Here is a 24,587-nt window from a genome sequence, read left to right on the forward strand (position 1 = left end):
AAAGAACAATTTCCTTGAAATTCCTGTCAAAAGGGATGCTGAACTATCATCTGTTCATATCTGAGATTCCAGCAAACCAGACACGCTCTGACCAATCTCGCTTCTTGGAAACAGGTACTCCTGAGCCCAGCTGGCTGACTTGTGTGGGCATGCTCGTCACTGCTGTCATATCGCCGCTAGATGAAACGTTCTGGCAAGCTTGCAACTATCTGCAAGCCCCAAAAGCCAAAATGCTGTTCTCAGTAAAAAGGAATGAGCTAACTATGACTTTCCTCTTTATTTTACGCAATTTTAGTGTAAACATAAGCTAGGGCAGTGGCCTGACAAAGCTGACAAAAAAAAAAAAGTGAGCTAATGCCATCTGACAGGCTGTAGTTCAGCTGCACTGTTTCTTCCAAAATTATTGGTGTGGTAACAGAAGTATTTTTTACCCCAATGCATTATTAGAAAGGGGGGGAAAAATGAATCTAAAGTTACTTTATGGAATAGCTCATGGGAAACTCTAGACAAAGGTCAATGGTGATTTGTTTCTTCTAAACAGATATTGGTGTCCATGCTGCACCTTAGGAGAATGTTCGGAAAAGCAAGAAAAAATAAACCGTAAACCATGAGGAAGTACAGGGAAGGAAAGCAAAAAAAATTAAAATATTTTAAACATATCAAAGAATAACTGCGATCCTGGCATTGCAACATTTCTTCAAAAAAGGTTTGTCCAATAGTTTAGGTCTCGGAAGAATTGGAGAAGTCACTTCTAGATCAGTTCACAAACATCCAATTAATAAAAGACTAGCACAGCAGTACCCCCTGGGAGCACTGCGAAGATAAATATATTAATGATTGCAAGGCTCTCCGATTCTCCACTGAGGGGTCCACTTCAGAAATAAGACAGCTAGACAGAATTAGTGAGTATCAAGAATGCACCATTAACAACGCCGTTTCCAAGTAGCCTATTGACTTCTCTAAAATGTTTGGCCTGTAGCAAACCATAACAACAGAAGTACAAACCACAAAGGATTTCATTATCATTTTTAACTTCCGGACAAAAAAATGGAAAAATTCTCCAGAGCCTCATCACCAAGGACGAATCATCAATCTGTGCAGTCGCTTCACAAGTCACCATACAAAACATGGCACTGCAGCTAATCTGGCTCAATTCCCTTTTAAACAAACCCAGAGTCTTAAGTTTCTGTAAGTCACCGACTCATTACAGAAAATATTTTCTGGTTTCCACAAGGAGCAAGCTGTACCACTAACAGAAGGTGCACACACAATGACAGATTAAATAGAGGGCAGTACAGTCTAGAGATGTCCAAGCTCAACTCACTGACTTCCTCTGCCACCTACCCTGCCTTGTCCCAGCACCCCCATCCCCTTCTTGCCCAACGCCATCCTCCCCTTCCGAAAACCAGAGCTGGCCCTCTGGGAAACAAAGGCTAAATTACGACACTTCCTTCAACCCCACTCTTCAACTTATAGCTCCACAGGGCTGGACTCAGCAGGGCATCTCCTTTTTCTTCCAAGTGGTCTGGAATACCTTCGTCCTGTGGAGAACAGCGCTGTACAGCACAAGTCCACCACTGAAGAAAAGGGAAGAAGAAAGGGTTCCCCAAAGAGAACGATACAGAGGAAAAGGGGACGCATGTTGAGGAGAGCTGGAGGTGCACTGCAGATCAACTACAGAAGCACAAGTCTGGGTAAACGAACAGATCTCAAAGTCCGACTTCATTTGAGCATTTATGGTTCACCAAGTATATTCTGCACAATCTCCCTTTCTCTATATTACACAAGACCACTAGACACATTACACTTCTTGCTTAGCATTTACCTGAAGTAATTTTAAACCACATCACGGTTCACAGTCTGAAACGAGAATAGGTGTCATGCAGCTGCCCTGCGTGAAAAAAATTGTTCTGGCAACATCCCAAAACTCCCAACCAACGCAGAGAGCAGCAAGGTGGTGAGAGGCTGGCGAAAACAAATGAAATTCCATTCCTTGTCAACAATACATTGGCCTCTTCATGTGTGAAGAAAGACTTTCAATCATTTTTCCATCGCACAAACACACCTGCAGTTTGCTATAACTGAAGACATTGAGTCTCAGACAGCGTGTTCATGTTTAGAGTTTGGAATGCTGCTTCTGTATTTAGCTTCTCCTCCTATCTGTCTGCTGGGAAAATCTTTAATCAAACACAAGATGTTTCAAAGGTAATCTCATACCACAAAGCCATCTGCAAACCAACCAACAATCCTGTGCAATGGCTGCCACCTAATGCTCGGGAAAGTAACTGCATTTGCTGAAGGAAAAGACAAGTTTCAGTAGCTCAAGCAACAATTTCTGTTTAAAAACTTCCTCTATGCCCTCACAAATAATGCACTCCCTTTTAACACACCAGAAAAAAAATAATTCCAACACGGAAATATTTCCAGTACTTCATATTTATCCGGTGCTTTACAACTTCACACTACTACAGAAAGTAATCCCGTCATAATTATCATTTATGCAGAAAAAGGCGAGAGAAAAACCACTAAGGTGCTGATCATAGTGTGAAATCCCAGCCTCACAGTGAACTATCACGACAGAGGCAGGTCAGAAGCTTTCTGAAATATATTGTCAAGATAACTCAAAAGATTTTGCAGCTTAATGTTACCATTCATAATATCATCTATTAATCTCTTCAATCTGCATAAAGCCAAATATCCTTTTGCTTAGGAAACATCACAGGTTTAATCACAGATGGAGAGGTGAGCTTGCCAGCCCCTTGCCCTGTACGGACGAGAATTCTGCTTATACGAGGCAGCAGCACAACGACCAGTCAGGCTTTCTGGGCATCACTAGCAGTAACGAAAGAGCTCGTATTTCCATCTATACAGATTTTAATTATGCCACACCTGTAAGAAAGGCAAGATACCCTGGGAGTTTATATAAATTAACTGTACATTTCCTCTGCCATACTATTTACAATCCAATGCAAAAAAAAAAAAAAAAAGCTCTCCTCTTTCTTCTGCGCACACAGTCCGAGGCTGATTATTTTCTACTACAAAGATGATTAGCAGGATGATAGTGAGGGGATATCAGGTTTCAAATCCAGAAGCCCTTTTTTTTTTTTAAAGCTAAAAAAAGATCCCTAGTAAATCTCTACATTTCAGCAAACCTGATCTCACAAATATCATACTTCAAAATAGCACTCCCATTCAACTTCTTTTGCTTTCATTAAAGCATTTTTGTTTCTCCCACACATTAAACAGGAAACTGAGCGCAAGGAAAGCAAAGACATCATGTGAATACACCCATCATTACTTACTTCTCCTGTGATTGGATTGGTTCCATATTTCTTTATCCAAGGAACAATGCTCCTGAAAAGAGAAGGGATAAAGTAATAAGCGACAAGCACCATCAGAAACCTCTGCTGATAAGCAAGATTATTTTTGCCAACTTGCTAAGACAAAATGATGATTACACAGCTGTAACCAGTTCAGCAAGACAAAAATAAAACCAAGTACAGACAGTAACTTACAGTATGTCAAAGACTGTCCCATCTGGTGTGCAAACTGGGTATTCAAATGGCTGCAGAGACAAACTAGGAAAAAAGTACACATTCTTTTTAGCAAAATCAGCTGGAAATCATGATGACAGAGGCAAATATTTTGCTGATTCACTTGCACATTAAAGCAAGGCCTATACCAATGAAAATACTGAGTGGCTGCCAATACCCCCTACCTGATTCTACATAAATTAGGTTGACAACAAAAGCCGTGAAACGAACTGGTGCAGGTCGGTAACGTGTAGCTGCCAGCACGCACAGCCATAGAGCCACGGGGTGCTGTAATAGTCCCCAGCCCGCTTCCATTGCCATGTTGGGCCCCACCAGCACAAAAGATGGTTCAAGCAGAAACACTCACTGTTTTTGCACTGAAACAGGCTAGGGATTAACTGGCAAACACATTCAGCATCCCCTGCTAGGGATGCTTCCATAATCCAGCCAGCTTTTAGCCAAGCAGCTAAAAGTTCATAGATGTGGATGTTGACTTCTTGAACTATTCCATTTACAAGAGGATTTCTAACCCACCTCTACTAATTCCCCGCTTCCACTCCTGCACTTCAAGCAGTAAACTCTAAACACAAAAAATTAGCATAAATATTCCTTCAATCTACCTAATCACTGCCTCAGAAAGACGAGTGATTGATCAAGCATATTCTGAGCAGGGAAAACTAGATTCAAGCCCGGATTACACAGGTTTGAAAGATCGGAACGTACATGATAATTGTTCTGAATTATTTTGTCACTTGTGTATTCTTTTAGCCATCAGCTCCAGTCTCTGCAGACACTAATCATGGAAAGTATAGATATAGTTTCAGTTTTTATTGAATTTTTTCTTGCTGCATTACTATCATAGCAGGCACAGGTCAATAAAAGTAACTACCTCGGAAGAACACGGCTTCAGCAATAGTTCAGTGTGCACAGCCTGATACATAGATGCGTCATTTAATAATGATAATGTAAACTTGTTGTCTTACCTGCAGTGATCAAATGATAAACGTCTAAAATTAGTTCGTGGAAGATCTGTTTACGGAAGAAAACCCATAACATAATTTTAATAAATATATAGTATTCTAGGTAACAAAGAAACATTTGAAAGTTACATTTTGCTATATACACGGTGGCAATTTACTGATGAAAGGATAAGTACACTAAACCTTGCAAAACTGTAACTAAACTCGGACTTCTCCCGCAGAGCACAAGCACACTCCTCAACTGAAATTACACAATCAGAAAAAAATAAGCAGAGCTCTGACAGACCGACAGCGCGGAGCTGAAATTTGACGATTAACACTGTAACCACCCCCAGGCCCTGCCCTCCCCGTGGGCACAGAACTCCCTGAAGGCAGGGACAGCTCTTCTGGGCGTTAAACCTCGAGCTTCTGCCGTTCTCAGGCTGGTTTCAGGAGCCCGCGCTGCGGGACGCCCCGCGCAGGGGGGTCCCTTCACCAGCACCCGAGTTAGCCGGCCCCGCGGCAGCCGGGGGGGGGCACCCTTCACGCCTTTACCTGCTTTCTTGCCCCCGTAGAACTGCGTGTACTCCGCGCACGTGATGTACCTGCCGAGACAGCGGGTCACTCACAGCAGCCACAGCGCACCCGCGGCCTCCCCGCACCCCGCGTGTCCGCGCACCCCCGGAGGCCCCGAGGCACCCCCCGTCCCGCCGGGCCCGCCCCCGCGCACGGCCCCGCTCACATCTTGTCCTTCTGGTGCTGCCTCTTCCCCATGGCGGCGGCTCAGCCCGGCGGCTCAGCCCGCGGGACCTCGGGGACGCGGCTCCGTGGGCCCCGCCGAGCCGACTGCGCCCGGACGGCTGCGGCCGCGGCGCCCTTCCGGTGCGGGTGCGGCGGCGAAAGGCCGCGCCGCGGAAACACGGGCGGCGGGCGGCGTTCCGGGGCCGGGCCGGCCTGAGGGCGGCGGGAAGCGCGGGAACGCTGAGGGGAGGCCGGCGGGGGCCGCCCCGCCGCTGCCCGGCGGCAGGGTAAAGCACGCACATGGAACACAGGGGCGGCCTTTCGACTGCCTGAAGACGAGTCTGTTCCCCGGTACTCGGCGCCCAGCGAAATCTAATTTTATTTCCGTTTTTGCCGTAGCTCCGGTTGGGTCCTCCCTCACCGGCGCCAGGGCAGGGACGCCGGGGAGGCCCTGAGGGAGTTTTGGCGGGTGTGTTCTGCCCAGGTCGCCTAGAGAGAACGTTGAACCCCCCCTGTGGCCGTCCCCATTTCCCCGCCCAAACTATTAATTAATAAAAAGCTCCTTGGTTGTTCAAAACAACCTGCCCCGCACTGAAAGTGTTCCTCATTGATTTTGCTGCAGGCTTCCTTTGGTAATGTAGTGCAGCCTTAAACAGAGTATTCGTAGCCCTCGGCTGAAAAAAGGAGGTGCTGAATGTAAGCAGAAAATGCTAAAATATCCAATTTAAGAAAAACGTTCATCTTCATTTAAAAACAGTTTGTGCATGGAATTTAAAATATTCCTGGTCTGTCGGGCAGTGACAGAACCTCCAAAGAGAAAATGAGTAGAAAAACCTACATAGCGTCTAATATGGAGACAGCTCTTCTTAAGAAGTATTTCAGCGTGTCTTCAAAGACTTAATGACAAAGAAGAACTTTCTTTCCTTGAGCTAATTACCTTTAAATCCTATTAAACAGCATTCATTACAAGACTGGTGTGAACAGCACAAGGCTGAACAGAGGATGGCCAGAATCCAAACATCTTGCCTTTGGCAGGAGGAAACAGCCACTTGTCTCAGAGCTTTCACTTATCAAACACCTCCAAAACTGTCCACGCTCATTTGTTCTTTCCTCGTTAAACCATCAAGCTGGCAGCTGCCTACACAGAACTGTCAAGAGTCAAAATCCATGGAAGCTGATAGCCGGACTCCCACTGACTGCACCAGGCTTTGGGACCAGACCCACCTTTTCCCGAGAACATGGCGTCTATCTCCTGTTTTAACCATTCCAGTGGGTTGCTTGCCTGCATACACGAGCACGAGATGAGTTGCATATGTCCCTGCTTATTGCAGGGGGGTTGGACTAAATGACCTTTAAAGGTCCCTTCCAACCCAAACGTTCTATGATTCTACGATTCTACTTTATGAGGAATATAATGCCCGTTCCCATGACTGTGGACTAATTGGCAATAGCGTACGAATCATTCACAGCACTACCACCACTGGTTGTCACAGTACTATTACACTTTTTGGACTAGAGGTCAGGGGAAGTTGGATGGCTCTCCTTATCACCTTCGTTTTCCCCGCCAGGTACACACATAATCAAGCTGCGCTGTCACTACATTTCCCATTTCTTGTTGAAAACTTACTGATGCCATACTGAAGAATAGCTGCTAAGTCAGTTGTTTTTATCACTCTTCAAGACATTTCAGCCAGAGTGCACATGAGATGGCTGTACAAAGAAGTAATGTGGTGTCCGTTGGGTCTGGCAGTTGAATACAGGAGGCAACAAAACCCTCCAAATGTGGGGCTTTGTTGCCTTAAAGAACACATCCCTCCCTCTAGGATCCAGGCAACCATACAACTGCAGAGCCGCCCCTCTGAAGAGGGTCAGTCCCCTTCACCCAAAGTGCACAGGAGCACAGCTAGTCCTTGTCCTGGCTGAGGGCGAAGGATATTGTCTGTTTCTGCTAGAGGTTTAGGGGAGAAACTGCCCTTTTACGTGGGTTTAAATATAATTACTCATTTCAATACTAATTTTCTTACTCAAAAACATCTCAAAGTAAAGCAATAAATTGAAGCGCACCTGAATAGTTAGGTCCTGGAAAGAACCAACACATACACTTGCTTCTTTCCCAGCACCAAGAATACTTTGGGGAAGAAAACAAGTTGATTGATTTGGTTTCAGAGGAATTCCAACACCACTCCACACGTGAACTGCTGGCAGGCCACCAGCGCTAATTTGTTATTACGAAATGCCACACAAGGAACGTGGCCATAACTGCATGAAGCTATTTTCTCGTTGCAGCGCTGGCCGCCTTCGGCAGTGGTCAAGGGAGCCCGTTTTGCTTTGTGTTGCCTGAGATAATAAGCACTCCCACACAGCTCCTGCTCCCTCACCTGAGCTGTGGCTCCAAGAGAAAACGTTGTAGCTGCTCTAGGGAGATCACAAGTACTTGTCTGATCACGCTTTCAGAGAAAGATCACCCAGACGGTATTATTTATTTCTAGACATGTTAACATGATTCAGCCTGCATTGACATTTCTGGAGGTGCCTGTGCCCTTTGTAATGATTCAAGACCATGTTTTTCCTTTTTGTTTTTTAAACCAATGCAATGTTCATTTATTTTTGTACTTACAAAAAGAGCCACCCCATTGTATCCCTCCCCCTCCCCCCAAAATACCTTTTACAAACATTTAAAAATTAAAAACCAGATGATGACATGTTAATTTGGTAGAATTATTTTGAAACATAGCTTTTGTAATTAGAGTTAAATTTCCTACAAGATGACTTTGTAGAGATAGCCTGATTATCGGCCAAATAAAATTCCATATTACAAGTTAGCAAATTCTAGTACAAAAATAGTCCATGTGTTAGAACAGCCTCTTATTATTATTATTATTATTATAATATTCACAGGAAAGAGTCTATTGGCTGCATAATACCTTAATATTTACGAAATTTCTTTTTATGTGGCTCATTCATCTAATTTAATATAGTGTTGAGCCTCAATAAATCCTCAGGCAAAAAACCCTAAACAGGGTTAAATATGCTGTTCAGTGTACTCTGAAGTACTGTGCTTTTCACAGGACATCCAAGAAACCCCACAAACAGTTCTCAGCTAGTTTTGATATTAAAATGAGATCCAGATCCAAAAGGACCCCCCTGAAGTACATATCCACGACTTTCCATAGAAACAGAGGCCACAGCTTCGATGGTTAAGTTTCACTTGGGAAACGGTCTAGCTTATCCACTCATTTTCACAAATCCACTTGTGAGCTTCTTTAAAAACTAAAGCAGGTCACTCCTGAAGCATCTGGGACCCCTACGGCACTGCTCTCTTCAGGAGTGTCCCTACCGACCGGGCTCTCGCTCCTCTTCTGTCTCTGGTTAATGCTGTTCAGCAGTTTCTCTCGGACCAGGCCCCACCGGGAAAGTCTGGGGAAACGCTACTTGTCCCTCAAGATGTCTAGCTGCTCTTGATATTCTGTGAAAAGCCTCTGGAAGCGGAGGTTCTGTCCAATAACAGGAAGAAGCTCTTTCAATAGCTCTCTCTTTCGTAAACCCTGCACACAAAACACAAAAGCATCCTCAGAATGCATTACTTGGTATCATTAATATATTCCATAGAGCTGTTTAAGATTCATGCCCTTTTTCCTGCCTGGAGAGAGCTGTGTATTTTATGTTCTTACTCTGCTTACATGACTCCCAGAATAAAAACTGTCTTTACATTTATATACTCATGAAGCTGGTGCAGCCTCTGCAGTTACAGACTCCAGACGAGCTCTGAGAAGGGAAGACATCTCATTGGCATGTCACCATTTCAAAGCTGCGGTCTGAGGAATGTGGAGACCTGAACGTGTAACTCTGCTCCATCGGCGTAGTGCTCAAGGCAGCACCAGAGCTGAGGCTGTGGCAATACGCATTTGTCTACGGTTTCACATGAAATAAATACAAGTGCCATGGGAGGAAGCCTGCTTATGCGATTAGAGCAGAGTATGGAAGGGTTCCAGAGTCAGCAAAAAGAATTTGTGATTGCTTTTTTGCCACTAAGTTATATCATATTTTAAGTTCTATTGTCTGTCCATGTTCTGTAATTTTCATGGGAAACTCTTCCTCGTTCTTTGTTAAACTATTATCAGGACTTACCATAACTGTTGATTGCCACTGACTTCCAGCTGAGTAATGGACTGGACCCAGTAAATCCTTGCATAATTCTCGCAAACGATATTCAAACCCTGAATATTATCAGAAAATAAATTCACATTCATAAGCATTTCACTATATATAACCACTCCACAATGTAACTGACAACATTCAGGAAAGAGTTACAAGTATCTAGAATAAAATAAAGCCCAAAACATTGATTTCTGAAGCAGCGTATTATTCTTCTAAAAGCAAATCTTTGGGAAGATAACATGATTTGTAAAGGATTTATTTTAGAGTTCTGAAGAGTTTTAAGTTTTCAAAACCAAAAACGCTACTAAAGATGATCTACAATAGGGAGAAAAACTGAAGTAGTTACTCCACTTTTAAGAGCTGCCCTGATCTCAACCTCACTCCCCCCTCCACACAAAGATACCAGCTTTTAAAAAACATAAAACAAATGTTGGAAAACTGGCAGACTTCAACAGCCAGAGAACTAATACAGAAGAGGTATCACAAGAGTTGGAAAACCACAAGATGAAAACCAGCAAAGGGGGAAAGTTGTTAGGTTGCATTTAACGGCAATATATGAGTTTGGAAAAATGGAGTCAGTAGTAAAAAATAAAAAATGTCAGACATCACTCTGAAACATTAAAATATGACTAAACTAAAAGAGGTCTCTTAAACCCTTAGTGAAAGAGCTTATAACAAAATTAAAATGGATCCAACTAATATGCACAAGAGTTAAAGTAAAAGAAAACCTTTAATAAAACTGCACACAGTTTCCAGGCCAGCGTTATTCACCCAAAAAATGAGAGGGGGGAATTCCCTTGCAAGTAAACAAGTCATCCGTTCAAGAGTGACTTGCCAATCAAGGTATGATAGATTGAATATTTTAATGGATTAGAATTCATTAAATATTGAAACCATTATAGGAATAAAGGGTCAATAATAGGATGTGCAATTTTCAAAATTTAGCAGACCTAGAAAACTAGTGAGACAGTAATACATGTATGGCAAAGCAGAATTTGCAGTGACATCCAGTGTATACACACACGCAAGGCAGTGACGTTTGCGCAGCGCAGGATGAACCCTGCACGCACAATAGAGAGGTTCTCAATTAGTGAAGACTTTTAAAAATATAACCGTCTCTTTAACATATGACCCAAGATGAACATTTTAATTTCAACCGAGGAAGGACAGAGAGAATCATATGCAGTTCATCAAGCTCTCTTGTTAAATAATGTCAAAAGGCAAGAATTAATGAGCTCAATTTTAATTCTGCCAACACCTATTAGGTGGCCTAACACAAACCATTTTGCTTCCCTCTGCGTAAAGTGATTATGCATGGTGAGGAATAAGGCTGAATTAATACAATGGGAACTATTAAATTTGGAACGCAGACAAGCAGAGATACAACAGAGATCTTTAGAATCCAAGAAGCATAAAGTCTGTTGGTTAACCTTATTTAACATAATAGCATAGAGATAGGTATTCAAATATAAAATAGACACAAGCCACCTTTCTTGTGGGTTTCTTTCCTCACAGAATTTAGCCTATGGAGCTCACCAGTACAGGCTGTTGAAATTTTAAAATGTAAGAAAAGTATAATGTGCAAATAACACAAGCAAATTCTCTGCAGTTTTACGTGCTCTGGGGCAAAGTGTCAGAGACCGAGCAACTCTTCCATTTCACATCAGGCAGCGATCGTCAGTCGGCTGAGGAATGTTACGTATTTTACAAGGTGTTGCTGGTTCCTCTGAAACATCTGTAGTTGCTGCCAGATAATACATATGATATGCCTGACAGACCACCGGACTTTTTTACGATGCAATTCCTATTATTGAAGTCCGCAGATGGCACTGTTTCCCCAGACCATGATTTGTTCACAGTTAGCGTGTCAAAATAGGATTCCTGAGTACTGAGCACTATAGGAAGCAAATGCACGTCAGCGGTTTGCTTTGGTTTTAAGTAAACACTGAGTCCAGAAGCCAAGTGCTAAAAGGAGAACGTTAAGTGCAATCATACATATACATGACGTGAATAGAGCATTTCTTAAAAATCCCTCAGAGCTGCAAAGAAGTAACACAGCATGGCAGGTCTCACCTTCATTAACTAGGTACCGTGCATAGATAAGGAGCCAGTGGCGATATTCATGACTGGATTGTAACATAAGTGCTGCTGCTATCTGGTTCTCCAGGTATGCAAGTGTTGTTTCTTGTTGCACTAAATGAGGCATGGAGAACAATCTTGCAGCTTGCCTTCCTGAACTACAAAACCAAAGAAAAATTAACATGCCAGCCATAAAATCAGATACTCATTTAAGAAATATATATATCCTTGCAATACAAAGCATTCTACATTCATCTCTCGGAGGCACCTAGTGCTTCCACAGTTCAAGCTTTCAATGACCGAGGCAGCACTTCATAGCAAACTGCCTTGCCTTCGCCCGCTACTGGACTATTTACAGGTATCAAGGTCCATGGAGGGTTTTCTGCTCCCGTTCTTTCTCTCTTCATCTGTCTTCTCTTTAAAAACACAGGCTTTTCAGAGATCAAGTACTCCTAAACGTTTATGAGAAATTTAGATGACCACCTTTACCATTCTTTGCCCCTCACAGGTGAAAGTCACAAAACAAATACAAGACATAGAGTTAACCCGAAGCATTTAAAGGATTTCTTGAAGACAAATGTATTGTCATGAAGATGCTAATTTAAAAAAAGTAACCAATTATTTCCTTTTTGAAAAAATCGCTGATTTTTCAGTCTGATATTTTCTCTCTCTCAAAAAGAGAGTGTTGTTTGTTTGGATTTCAAATATTTTTCCCAATTAATTCCCCTCCTCTCCAAGAGGACAGCAATAAAACCATACAACTCTTTACACAGCTTTTTTCACCAAAAAAATGAAACTCAGATGTGAAGGACAAAAATAGCACAGAAAACTGCCTGGGAAATCTAATTCAACTCCAGGTGAGGATGGGCTATTAAATTACCTACAGGAGTCTGCTCTGATTCACAAAATTCCCTGGTGATATTTTCAGATGTTAAAAATATGCCTTGGATGACTAATCATTCAACTTGCTCAAAGACTTCATTAAATAGATCCCCTGAGGACAACTGAACTACTCAAAATTTGTAGGCCTACTCCGGAAAGCTGGTAAACTAAAAATTAAAATGTAACATGTAAGAAATTCAGTTTAGCTAATCAAAATATTACATGTACAGAATCGTCAAATACTTTACCCATCCAATAAAGAGAAGCTTTAAAATTATTAAGTTTAGAGCATGCTTTCCTGCCTCCCAAACAATCTCAAAATAACATTAAGATACAGACTATAATTGTGCAAAGGTTTAAAAAAAAAACACTGTATGAGCTACCGATAATTTTCCGAGCCATTAGCATCTTAAGAATTAACTCACTGATTCAAGCACATGAATAAAGAATAGATAAAAAAAAGACAAACGTGCTGATCAAATGAAGCAGGTAAGCGCGTACTTTGACGTTCGTCCCTGTATTACAGCTAAGGGCCCAGAACACAGCATGGCTTCTTGGGATGGTAAACTATTCCTGAAGTCTGCGCATTGTGCTAGAGAGTCCTGTTTGTCAGAAACAAGATTCCTGGAAAAAAACAAACAAAAGCCAAGTTTGAGGAGAGTAGACAGTGATATCGGGGGATCCAGCTCTGTTCTGCCTCAGAGCCCAACTTGTATTTTCACAGATAACCAAAAAAATATCACTGAGGTGCTCTGGAATTCCACAGACCCCAACTGTTCCCAGTCCATGTGCAAATTCTGCTGGTGCTTCACGGAAACATCCCACCCACCCCCCAGGTTCACAACATTAACTGTATAATACAATTCAGCATTAATTTTGAAGGAAATGAACTTTCTACTTGTCATTTTACATCTAATAAGAAGCCATGCCCCAGAAAGAAGACTGGAGTGAGCACAGGTAATGACTTTCTCGTTAAGAACTTCATTTTACCTCACGTCTGGTCCCCCCACCCACCAGTCAAGTCATCACAGCCCACACACGTAGACAATCTTTCCCATACATTACAGCTATTCCTTCATATGGAGGGAGCTGACAGTTACAGTTGGCGTTTCCACACCTAATGAAGGATATCATCTTCACTGGTTTGAGATGCCAAGGGAATCAGTGGCTCAAACCAATGCTAAGTTTAGACCTCCAGACAGCTTAGAGGTAAAATGGCACAAATATTTAAAATATTCTTTACTGTTTTATCATGGGTTAAATTTGTATGATGACTAAAGGGATTGTTCTTTTATGTATTTCCAAAGCTGTGGTACAAACTAAGAAGTGACAGCAAATTCAGAATTATGGCTGAGAACCTGTCCTCTGCTCCTTATTGACTGGGAAAATTTCTGCGTAATTTCTCAGTTTATCTAAAGAACAATTCTTTTCCAAAGGACTCGCATCAAGTAGTTGACTAGTAACAATTATTTTAAGGAGGAATTAAAACAATAAGCCCTTTCATCAAGCATGCTCATTAAACTTAATATAATTGTGGTATTTAGTCTGCAACATGTTTTTTCCTCTTAGAAAGACAACAAAGAATCTGTTTTGGAAAGACACTGTAAATAACTTCACCATGGAACTTTTTTTCTGGGAACTTATGCCTTGACAGAAGTAAGAGAATCCATGGGGAAGGCCCATCTGATACCCAATAAGGCAACGGACTCTTATGTAGCCTTTCCTTGTGTTTAGGACATCAGTAACGACTCTTCCATAGGAATTCTCTGAGGTATAATGATTTCCTCCCTCCTCCCCTACCTGACTTACTACCTTCATTACACTTTGACATCTTGGAGACAAAGAGCTCTCTTCCAACTTGACTGGTCATCAGATCCAAAAAAATATTAAGGAGTGATGGGGACTGACAAAGTCAGGCACATACATGTTCAGGATTGGAGTGCATAGGTCTTACTTTCTCTGGAAACTGGGCAAAATAATTTTAATATGTCTAAACTCGCAACAAAACCCTGAAATTTTTTTTGACATATTTTCCAGAACTGCATTCTTTTATGTAAAAAGTGAATTGTAAGGCTAGATTATCATTAATCATTGCCAACTACTTGACAGATTCAACTGATGTACATCAGCAAAAGTATATATACGTGTATGTTAATAAATAAAAGAGTATGCACCGTGTAGGAAAGAGTGATAACGTAAGCTGTAGTTTAACTTTCTCATTTTTAAAATTCATTTTACACATAACAAATCATAAGAATAAAGTAAAGCCTAGACATACAATAGTGAACCAAAGCAAAACTAAGCCTGGTGTGTGATCCTACTCAGACTACCCTTCAAAATATGGAGTGAAACAGTAAATCAGAATACACGTCAGTTCAGCTAAGTTGTAAGGCAGGAAATAATATATAACTTACCACGTAGAAAGAGAAGGATTAAAACAGTATGCCTTTCCGTCAGACATGCTCATTACAGGTATACCATGCTGAGTTAGCAAGATCTGAGAGACAGTTGCATCACTTCCTACAAGTCAAATCAGACCAAGGGATTTCTGTTGGAGTCATGTATAACATTCATAATGGTAAAAAATGCTATCACCATTAATTATCAGTCATAGCAACCAACAGAAAAAGGTTCAGTAAATGTTATTCTGACAGGAAGGTCAAGACACAAGATAACGATGGTCAGCACGAGGCTCAGTGCAGTAGCATTAAAATCACTCCTTTGCAAAACACGTTATCAATCTCGATGCTGCAATTTCTACAGAACATTGGCTTAATTGGAAATGTTCTCCATATCTAGGGGCAATCTTCAGCAATTCTGCCATGTCTTCTGTAACCCAAGAAGCCTTTATCTTTCTTTTTCCCACTAAGTTAAAATTCTAAAAACCAGCATACTTCGAAAAGCGTGCTCTCTAAGAACGTAGTGTAAGTGGGATAGCTGGAGTCCCTCATTCCCCAGCATATCCCATGCCCAGGGTTTGTGCATGTAACTTCTAATGAAGACGTTTGCAAACTGCTAGTACAACTACTTCTCTAGGTAGTTTTGATTCATATGGATTATATGGATTAAAGCTAAAATAGAAGCCAATATGCTCTGAGACACTGCTTTTTTGATAATTTGTTTTGTGCCAGACATTGGCAATGATAGAAACTGAAGATTTTGAAATAACGAATTTGAGACAGTTGTTGTTCATCATTAAGATAATATACACACAAAGTACACACAGGGAAATTGCTGTAATAGCAGATTTACATAAAATATTTGGTTTGTGATCTTCACAACACTGAATCTTCACATTCAGAAGCAAGCCAGAATATAATAAGCTACAGAATCTTGTACAAGTCTGTTAACCGCCAATATTCTCATCTCAGTTATTTCTACCGTGTTTCAACATTGCCAATGACTTCCCTTTATTACACAATAACGAAGTAAAATTATTTGTTTAGCCTCTTCCGGTTTTGTAAAATTTCAGCATATTAATAAATGACATTAAATAGTACAGGTAGGCTCAAAGGTTAGTAAATAAATGACCCTTTTTATTACCTGAAAATATTGTTTGCAAAGACTCATCTCTAACAATGGCTGTCTGCTTGTGAACATCCCTGAAAAAGACAAAAGGACAAGTCTGCAGTTTAAAAACAACTGAAAGCTCCAAAATCATTTAACAAATGCACTTCTTCAATATTCATGACACAGTGGGGTTTTGGGGGGAGTTCGGTTTTTTTGGTTTTGATATTTTCTTCATTGCTTTGACAAAATGATTTTGGCAAACTCAAAGCCCTTACAGCAAGACAGAAGTCAAGAGCAGAGAACAATTTTTATGGCTCTTTATCAGGAAACCTCATTACAGCTAAGCAAACACTAAGGATCCAAATAACTCCTTCAGGAGCTCTGATCTGCATGAGACATTAGATTAAATTCAACAACTGTAAACAAGTACTGCAGTTTTTGTCTTGGTATCTTGAAGATGGCTAGAGTACTTCTAACTCTGAAACTCATGTACTTTATTGGCTAAGTATGATGGAAATTGGAAATATCCATATTTCTCCTTTTTGCCCCCTCAATCCATTCCATATGCACGACACAGTCTACCCCAGGGAGGCTGTTTAAACTATTAACTTCTAGCTATCATCTATCTTCTTCCAGAATCAAATTCAACATTATAGACCACCCTAGAACAGAAAAGAAACAGGATTCAGGTCCTGCCCAATTAGCTCTTTGTATTATACCCAAAAATGGACTTGTGTTCAGACCTAATTTGGTTTAAGCCTCGGTTTCAACAGCAATGCATCGACACAATTGAACAGTTACCTATAGGAGTCAGCCAGCTGCTGCAGCCCCATACGGTACTTACCAAACAGAGAGCGTAGCAGCAGTGGTGAGAGCCATGATGTAAGAACCTGTGCAATGTAGGGTGGAAATGGGCGTATTCAATATTATAGGGGGAAGAAGGCGACGACCACAAGCTGAAAATACTGACAATGTTCGTTTCTCACAGGCTACACTTACAATCTCACTAAAAAAAAAAAAAAATAAGAAAAAGAAAAAGAAACAGAAACATTTACATTTTGTCAAATGCAAGTAGCATAAAACCAGACTGATTTCTTAATTTATCATACAACTTGGGCTACTTCCCCAAAAGTTAACTATTACAGCTTTTAAAAAAATTCTGGGTACCAAAGGAAAAGTTCAAAAAGCACACAGATTATCTATAGGTGCGTTCTACGCCTCCTTAATTCGGTTATAAATATGCTGGTCTAAGGAGATGGCCAGAAGGTTTGCAGACCGAGACAGTATCTTTTATTAGACCAAGTGGCATTGTTGGAAATATCAGTAAAGCTTTTGGGTATACACAAGCTCTTCTTCAGGCCTGAATTTGTATTTAGCTTTAAAATCCATTGCTTCTTTTTCAGACCTGGACAAAGCATTATATGTCTGCAAGCTTGTTTGATTTTTTCAACTATGCATGCTCGTGTAATAAAACCTATTACTAGTAACTACAAATATTAACAACTCAAGGGTGTTACTGGAGAATCAGCATAAAACTCAAGTTAAAAAAATGTTTCAAAAAAATTCTGACAAATTCTGAATCTCATGGCTCAGGCTTGAGAAACATACTTTCAATTTAAACTCTGAGGTTGGAACTAAGCAAAGTTGAGAAAAATAAAGAGAAAAAAAATATCAAAAGACTCAGGAAAATACTTCTACATCACAAAACACCCTGTTTCAATTTTTTCATTCTTTAGTAGTTAGTACTTGAACAACTGTCACTTACCATGATTTAGTCCATTTTAATGAAGAAATTTAAAGGAGAAATGTAAATACACAGGAAAATAGTTGTCACTGGCTAAGGAGAATTTGTGATGCTTTAAGACTGCATAGAGCTAATACTCAGAGTGAAACTGGTCTTAAGACTAAGAGCAGTACATATTTTTATCCACAAAACATTTATTAAGAAAGATAAAAATTACTATGGGGGGTGATAAAACCAGCAAATAGCAGTAGTCAACAGAAATAAGTCAGAATCCCTACAAAAAACTCCACAGGATAAGAGTTTAAGAGCATCTATGTATCAGACCATGTTAGCTGGAAAAGAAATAGGACGTCTTGAGCCAAGCACAAAGAATCACAAAAATCCCTAATGGAAGTGATCTAGTTAATCAACTTGTCTAAAAAAGTAGAAAAAAATACTTTTAGAGCCTCTGCTTATTCGTAAATATGTGGGTTTAGGCATAATTAACTTTCTGTAAAGTGTACTTTTGTACCCCTAAAAACGTTTTCTGGCCTTCAGGACTACTTATCTTCTGCAGGCTCCCACTTCTTCCAAAATATACTCTCTTACCAGCTTCCTGCTGCAGTGAGAATTCGACTGGTGAGGACCGTCTCCCATTCCTTTCCTTCTCGATTACACTTTAACCTGCTCAACTTCGAACCTCCCACTGTGGTCATTTCATTCTCCACTTCAAGGTACATTGATGGATCTGAACTTATCTGAAAAACAAAAAATAAAATACTTTTTGGAGGAGGAAAAGAACTACTGAAAAAAGCAGCAACTACTATTAGATCCAAAACAATGCCGACTTTAAGAATGGATTTAAGTACAGCATTCTCTGTTTAAAATGGCTTCAAAATACACTGTGGTACTTCAAAAGAGGCAGACCTCTGAAAATCAGTCTTGGCTAGAACACAAATAATTTCCTTGTATTCGGAGCACAAGAATGAAGAAAGGTTGTGCTAGTCTGTGCTTCCTAATTAAGGGCACCAGATCAAGTCTAGATGTGCCCAGTCTCCCTACAATCTTGCAATTAGAACCAGACTACCACAACCTAAACACGCAGAAAAATTATTTCATAAATACCTAAAGTAACACCATTTGCCAGTCCCCTCAGATGTAGAGCACCTCCAGAGAGCTCTCAGAAAACACTTGTTTTTTCTCTTCAGCAGTGTACTACCAACACAACCGTAATAACAATGCAGCAGTTACTCCCATCGGGGCCTCTTTACGACACACTTTGGTTAACCAGGAGGAGGGACTGGTGAACCAGAGGTATTCCTCTTTGAAGTTTAGCTAGTTCAGAAGTTCCTATTTTTAGCTGATTTGCCATTAACTTTTCTCATATAGGCATATTCTTAGAAGCTGAAGTATACCATCTTGCTCGCTTGAACAAATACACGTATTCAAATGTTAATTTATCAAAGGATCCTGAATAATCTAAGAATATTTAAAAAAAAAAAAAGCAGGATTCTTTTTTTTTTTTTTTTAAAGTATTAAGCTTTTTTCCCCTTATAGTCCACTTACTTGCAAAGTAAACGATTTCTGTGGGATTGGGGTTGGCAGTTTAAGTGCTAATGCTGGTGCAGAGATGCAAGCAGCATCCTTCTCAGAGGCCAGTGTAGCAGGGGACTGGAAAATAAAATAAATTGCAAAAGTGGTTAAATTTTTCCATTAAAAAAAGTTAAAAACAAAGATATTCTATAATATTGATTGAATTTGAAAGAGAAAAAATTTTTTTTAAAATTCCAAATAATGCCAATTGCAAATATTAATCTTTTTCCGATTAGTTGTATAAATACAAATTTTTTAATATAGCTTCTAAGAATTAAAAAACCAAAACAAACTAGATGTGGGTTGTGTTTTTTTTTTTTTTTAAAGACCTCCCCACACCTTTCAGCTGGAACTAATCAATGAAAATTCTGGTAGATTGCATGGAAATGCTAAGCTCTGAATACTGAAAACAGAGGGATCTATATGCCCTAAAATGATGGAAATTCTAATGCAACTTACTACTTCACGGTTCCTAGGAAATTCTTGTGCTTGGGCCACTCTCCATCAAAGAACATGAAACACTACTGGCGTTTCATTTTATTCTATACATTTGGCAGGCTATCACTACTTAGCATGCTGGTACCGTTTAGCAAGTAGCTGCGTATTTATATAAAGGATGGACATGTTTGCCACACCATGTGCATCTGCTTTTTATAATCTTAGATTTTAAAAATAGTAAGTTTTAAAAATAGTAAGTTTAAAGGCAAGGAGGAGGGATGACTAAAAATTCTAAGGGACTTAGACTACTTGTGCTTCCCTGCCTCCCAGTCAACATGGGACTGACTTTATTAAATGAACATTGAAAGCCACAATGAATCTTAGTTATTTCACCTGAACAGTTAAAGTTACTGGTACAAGTCTGGAGTCTTTTCGAGGCCTTCCTTTTTTCTTCTTTTCTACCGTTTCTCCCTCAAGTTCCAGTTTCCGTTTGGGTGCACTGAGCGGTTTAGCAGCTGGAATCTTCTCTTCACTGTCACTGCTGCTCTCCAGAATATCCTTGGGCTTATTGTCTTTAATTAAATTCTGATCCTTCAGCCTGAGCAAGTAAAAAAATATATTTCATGTTTTATATAAGCTGATTCCAAAAGCTGCCACATATCCTACGCACTGCATTCTTGGAGGTAGGAAGATACATTCTTAGCCTGGTTTGAGTGTATTTCAATATGCACAAAGGCGAGAGGAGGAAGCCGGAGAGGTATGGCAAATCCTCTGCAAAAGTATAATGTTCAATACGTATGTACGCTGATCAGACATATTCTCTCCTTTAAAAAAATTAATCAAACCAGCAGTTGGCAACTGGATAAAGCTGTAAATAACAACTTTATTTTAGCATTCAGTTCCAATTACAATCAGATCTCTTTCCCTGGGTTGATACAAATAATTCAGCACCCTGTAAGATGCAAGAGTAGTTCCTCTTTTCCCCTTCAACGGACATTACACTTTCTGCTTACTCAAGCAGAACTTCATTTGTCATTCTGCTGTCTATCCCCAGAAGTTGTCCTATTCAGTTCTGACTACTGTAAGGAAGATGCATATCTGCAAACCACACAAATGACCTCACTGCTCCGTTTTCCATTTCAGGAACACAATATAACTAAAGACGACAAAGTACAAAACCCTGTGAATTCTTTTGTTAACCATTATACACTAAAATAGGTCATTTAATCATACTCTTTCCATCCCCTCCACTAGCTGGTTATTAACTCACAACAGTGTTTTGCCACTTATTCCATAACCACTCGGCGTTCTAGAAATACTTTGCGTAATCCAAACCTTTTTTTTTTTTTTGGCATCTGAATTATGCCAAACAATACACTTCTATGCATACTTTACTGACACATTAGAAGCAATTATGAGAGTGATTTAATACATCTTTCTTCTGCATCATATGGTTAAACCCTTTGATATAAAACTATTGAGGTATTTAGTAAAAATATATTTTATTGATAATAAGTTGGGAAACTACATACTTCTTTCTCAGGACTGTTATTTTTTCTATCGTGTTTTGGTGAAGCAGGAATACTTATGCCATAACACACTATGTCACAAAACCATAGGCTTTCTTCTTTTTTTTTTTTTTTAAATCATGTGGATCCAGAGCCAAAAACCCTTAAAACCAAAGCGTCTTCTCTGCATGCCTTCAAGGCATAAAACTGAAATACATCTGCAGCTATTATGATGATAGGCCCTCTGCAGACACGTATGGTAATATAGCTTGAAGTAAATCTCACTCTTGTACAGAGATGCAGGCTGGCTATTTTTGTCTTCTAAGGAGCACAGATGCATGCAGCCACACATGGAGGCACGTGCACACACAGCCTCTTGGAACAATTAGTTTTAACTCAGAATATTTTGAAGAGTCTGCTTGATGCCAAATGCCAGAGACAAATGTACAAAGGGATATTGCAAAGAGTTTACCTATTCACAACCGTCTCCTTCCCTCCAGTTATGGAAGAGACCCAAGACAATTCCTAGAGTGCCAGCACCGTGACATCCGCACCAGAATCAGAGTTTTAACTCTCCACATTACTATCCTTTTTTTTTGCCCCCAGGCTATGTCTTACCTGTCCACAACAGTCTGATTTGTATTCGTTACAACAGCAGTCCCTGAGGTGGCTTTGGATCGTTCTGTAAATCTAGAATCAAATGCTTTCATAGGTTCAATCTTGGATGGAGTTGTCAACACAGAGGAAGACGATGCAGGAGGAGCAGTTGAGGCAGAGGTAGTATTTACACTGTCAGGAAAAGGGACAGGAAAACAAGGATTGAAAGAAATTTAGTATTGGTAACCTGCATTGCTCGCAACAACTAGCTAGCATTCATTATACTGGCCAGAAACTATACTGAAAACCTTTCACTCAAGCACATACCTGAATTATGATACGCTTTTTCCCCTTTCATGCATCAGTATCTTGCAAGTGTCCTTGCCTACTCTCAAAAGCTGTTTACGACACACCTCAGAGCTAAAAGCTTCATGTGGCCGCATAGATATATCTAGATTAAAAGACCCTAATTCATTCGTTATGTATTTTTAATTCAGGAATGAAATGATACTTTCAGCTGGTACTTACGTACCCAAAGGGAAAGGATCACTATTTTAAATGATGACTGGCGTTCCTGGTTTTACCCCTTGTTAAGGTTACCAAATACCTTCCATTACAAGATTATATTCCACTGTTTATCAATCGAACAATTTGGGCTGAAATAATTCATGCCACGTTTTGATTTTGTTGTTGAATCCAAACTAATTATTAAGCCTTTCCAAGCATAACTCTAAGGCAAAGGAATGCGTTTTCCCCACACTAAAGCATTCCAGGGATCTGTTATTTGAAGAGCTGTTTACTTTAGAGATTTTTCAATTCATTCGGAGAATGAATTGAAAGAAAGAATGGCTCTAAGATAACTGATGTTTGTACTGAAAAGCTGTTAGAAGTCCAATTTCCAAAGAAAAGGAGACTTAATAGTTTCATCCGTCAATCATTTCTCATAGTCTACCCACTCGTTTTTTAATCTGTGGCCAATTTCAACTAAATTTGATGGAGTGGTAGAGTTCCAATGACATTGTGCTCTTCCAAATGCTATAAAAACACATTGAGGAGAAGAAACCAAGTCAGTGTAATCACTTAGGGAAAAACAAGTAAAATTTAGTTGTTCCATAATTAATTTGAAAGACGCACTGGCCAATCAGCATATGTGCATTGAGAAGTCAATGCCACTGTGCTCTGATGGGGTTGTTATACAGGGAAGAAGTACTACCATGTGTGAAGAGAGGAGATCTACAGGACACAGGACAGAATTTGATGGAAAACAAGCTTCATTACTTCCATTGCTGGAAAACCTTCTATTATTTACTAATAGCAACCCAGTAATCTATAAGCAAGTCAATTTGTTAGAGCATTAGCAATCAACTGCGTACCTCATTGCATTGAAGTTCATTTCCAGAACTATACATATGGATTTATTCATTACTGATTTATCACTATTTAAAGTAACCAAATACTAACAAAATCTTGATGTTTTCTGGAATGTTAGATTCTTGAAGTTTTGAGGTAAGGAAACCACTTTAATAATTGCTTGATTACAGAACTGTAAACAAGAACTAAAAACTAAACGGATTCATATAAGTGAAAAGCAAAACTGCAAATACTGACCCATCTTTATTGGCTGCATCATCTGTTGTTTTTATACTGGCTGCTGTTGGCTCTACAGAAGGCTTTGAAGTATTAAGGGAATTTGCTGCGTTAGAATCTAATGACATGAGCTGCTGGTTACTTTGAGAAGACATCATTGAGCCAGACAGAGATCCAGATATTGGGATGCTATTGAAAAATGCTGTAGAAAAATCCCTAAGCAAAAAGACAAACAACAAATGTATTTCTCAAAAACACTTTAAAAATAATTGAAAAAGAATAATTTTAACTAAACTATTTATTGCATTCTGCCTTTTTCCACATGTGGATACTCATTTACAACCTAAAGAAACCACCAACACCTAATTTTCCAGAGTCGTTTCTCATATACAAAGGACGCTAAAGCCAGTATTAATGTAGATATGAATCTGAAATACATTAGAGTATTGTTCACTCATCTATAATGGTCGATAATGAGAATTAGCCTTATCTATTACAAATGAGATTTTGTAGCTAAGACAACATAGGTTAAAACTATATTCCGTAAGCATACACAAGGTATTTCCAGCAAGTGCTTTAGATGCCATAAGATTAAAATAAGTCAGAATTCTTAGTTTGCATCAGAAAAAAAGAAAAAAAAAAGATAAAAAGGTAAAGAAGGACTTTAAAGACCACTTCCTAACGTACCCAGTGTCCAGCTGAGCTATGCAGAGAGGCGTGATCCTTCTCCGACCATCTGCTGTCCGTGTTTCAACTTGTTTTTTTAAGAGATTCTGTTGGGAAATATATTTCATCGTTATTTCTAATAAATAGGAAATGCTTTTTTTCTTTTTCTTTTTTTTCCCCAACAAGACAAGAATAGGTACATTAGATGAAAGATGTTCCTCAATTAAAGATCTGTTAACAAAGATTTTTTCCACGTTGTCTTTGAACCATGCTATTATTGCATAAATAGAATCAATCTACATTCTTATTAATACAAGTGTATTTTAACACTACAACTTTTTTTTGACCAATAGTAGGTGTTTTTTAAGTAGAAGTTCATATAGTACAAAGTACAATAGAATTCTGATTCTCTCCACATTAGAGAGTCAAGTCCGAAACATTCTCATCTGTGTGCATTGAATCCTTCATTAAAAGTTGCGTTCTACATTTAGGGGAGAATTAAATAATGTTTTCAACCTCCTTCATCGACAAACTGAAGCACAGTTCTACAATTGGACTGTTTGGAAACCTTTGATTTCCTTTCTGCACACCGAGAACTTAGCACACATCATAG

General features: G+C 39.7%; 2 protein-coding genes across 4 annotated transcripts in view; both read right to left on the reverse strand.

Moving 5' to 3' along the window:
• Window positions 1-5,384, reverse strand: part of PPIL2 (peptidylprolyl isomerase like 2) — a 75,260-nt gene extending 69,876 nt beyond the window's left edge. For 2 of the 3 annotated variants that reach the window (XR_012676496.1, XM_075167981.1), the window contains exons 1-5: window positions 5,235-5,378; window positions 5,048-5,097; window positions 4,517-4,562; window positions 3,516-3,578; window positions 3,303-3,354 (exon numbers count right to left, since the gene is read on the reverse strand). Coding sequence is in view for 2 of the 3 variants with exons in the window: in XM_075167981.1 (XP_075024082.1) it covers window positions 3,303-3,354; window positions 3,516-3,578; window positions 4,517-4,562; window positions 5,048-5,097; window positions 5,235-5,266 (243 nt within the window). In the remaining variant the exon portion in view is untranslated. Of the gene's footprint in view, window positions 1-3,302; window positions 3,355-3,515; window positions 3,579-4,516; window positions 4,563-5,047; window positions 5,098-5,234 lie in introns of all 3 variants that reach the window. The other variant, XM_075167980.1, reaches the window with a different exon arrangement.
• A 2,311-nt stretch (window positions 5,385-7,695) lies between these two features.
• Window positions 7,696-24,587, reverse strand: part of HIRA (histone cell cycle regulator) — a 38,405-nt gene continuing 21,513 nt past the window's right edge. Inside the window, exons 13-25 of the mRNA XM_075167982.1 lie at window positions 23,996-24,081; window positions 23,330-23,524; window positions 21,743-21,913; window positions 20,010-20,214; window positions 19,152-19,256; window positions 18,195-18,343; window positions 16,707-16,868; window positions 15,896-15,954; window positions 14,767-14,872; window positions 12,854-12,976; window positions 11,465-11,628; window positions 9,362-9,450; window positions 7,696-8,778 (exon numbers count right to left, since the gene is read on the reverse strand). Coding sequence (XP_075024083.1) covers window positions 8,662-8,778; window positions 9,362-9,450; window positions 11,465-11,628; window positions 12,854-12,976; window positions 14,767-14,872; window positions 15,896-15,954; window positions 16,707-16,868; window positions 18,195-18,343; window positions 19,152-19,256; window positions 20,010-20,214; window positions 21,743-21,913; window positions 23,330-23,524; window positions 23,996-24,081 — 1,731 coding nt within the window. The 3' untranslated portion in view covers window positions 7,696-8,661. The remainder of the gene's footprint in view (window positions 8,779-9,361; window positions 9,451-11,464; window positions 11,629-12,853; window positions 12,977-14,766; window positions 14,873-15,895; window positions 15,955-16,706; window positions 16,869-18,194; window positions 18,344-19,151; window positions 19,257-20,009; window positions 20,215-21,742; window positions 21,914-23,329; window positions 23,525-23,995; window positions 24,082-24,587) is intronic.

Source organism: Calonectris borealis, chromosome 18 (assembly GCF_964195595.1).
Source record: "Calonectris borealis chromosome 18, bCalBor7.hap1.2, whole genome shotgun sequence".
Classification (NCBI taxonomy): Eukaryota; Metazoa; Chordata; class Aves; order Procellariiformes; family Procellariidae; genus Calonectris; species Calonectris borealis.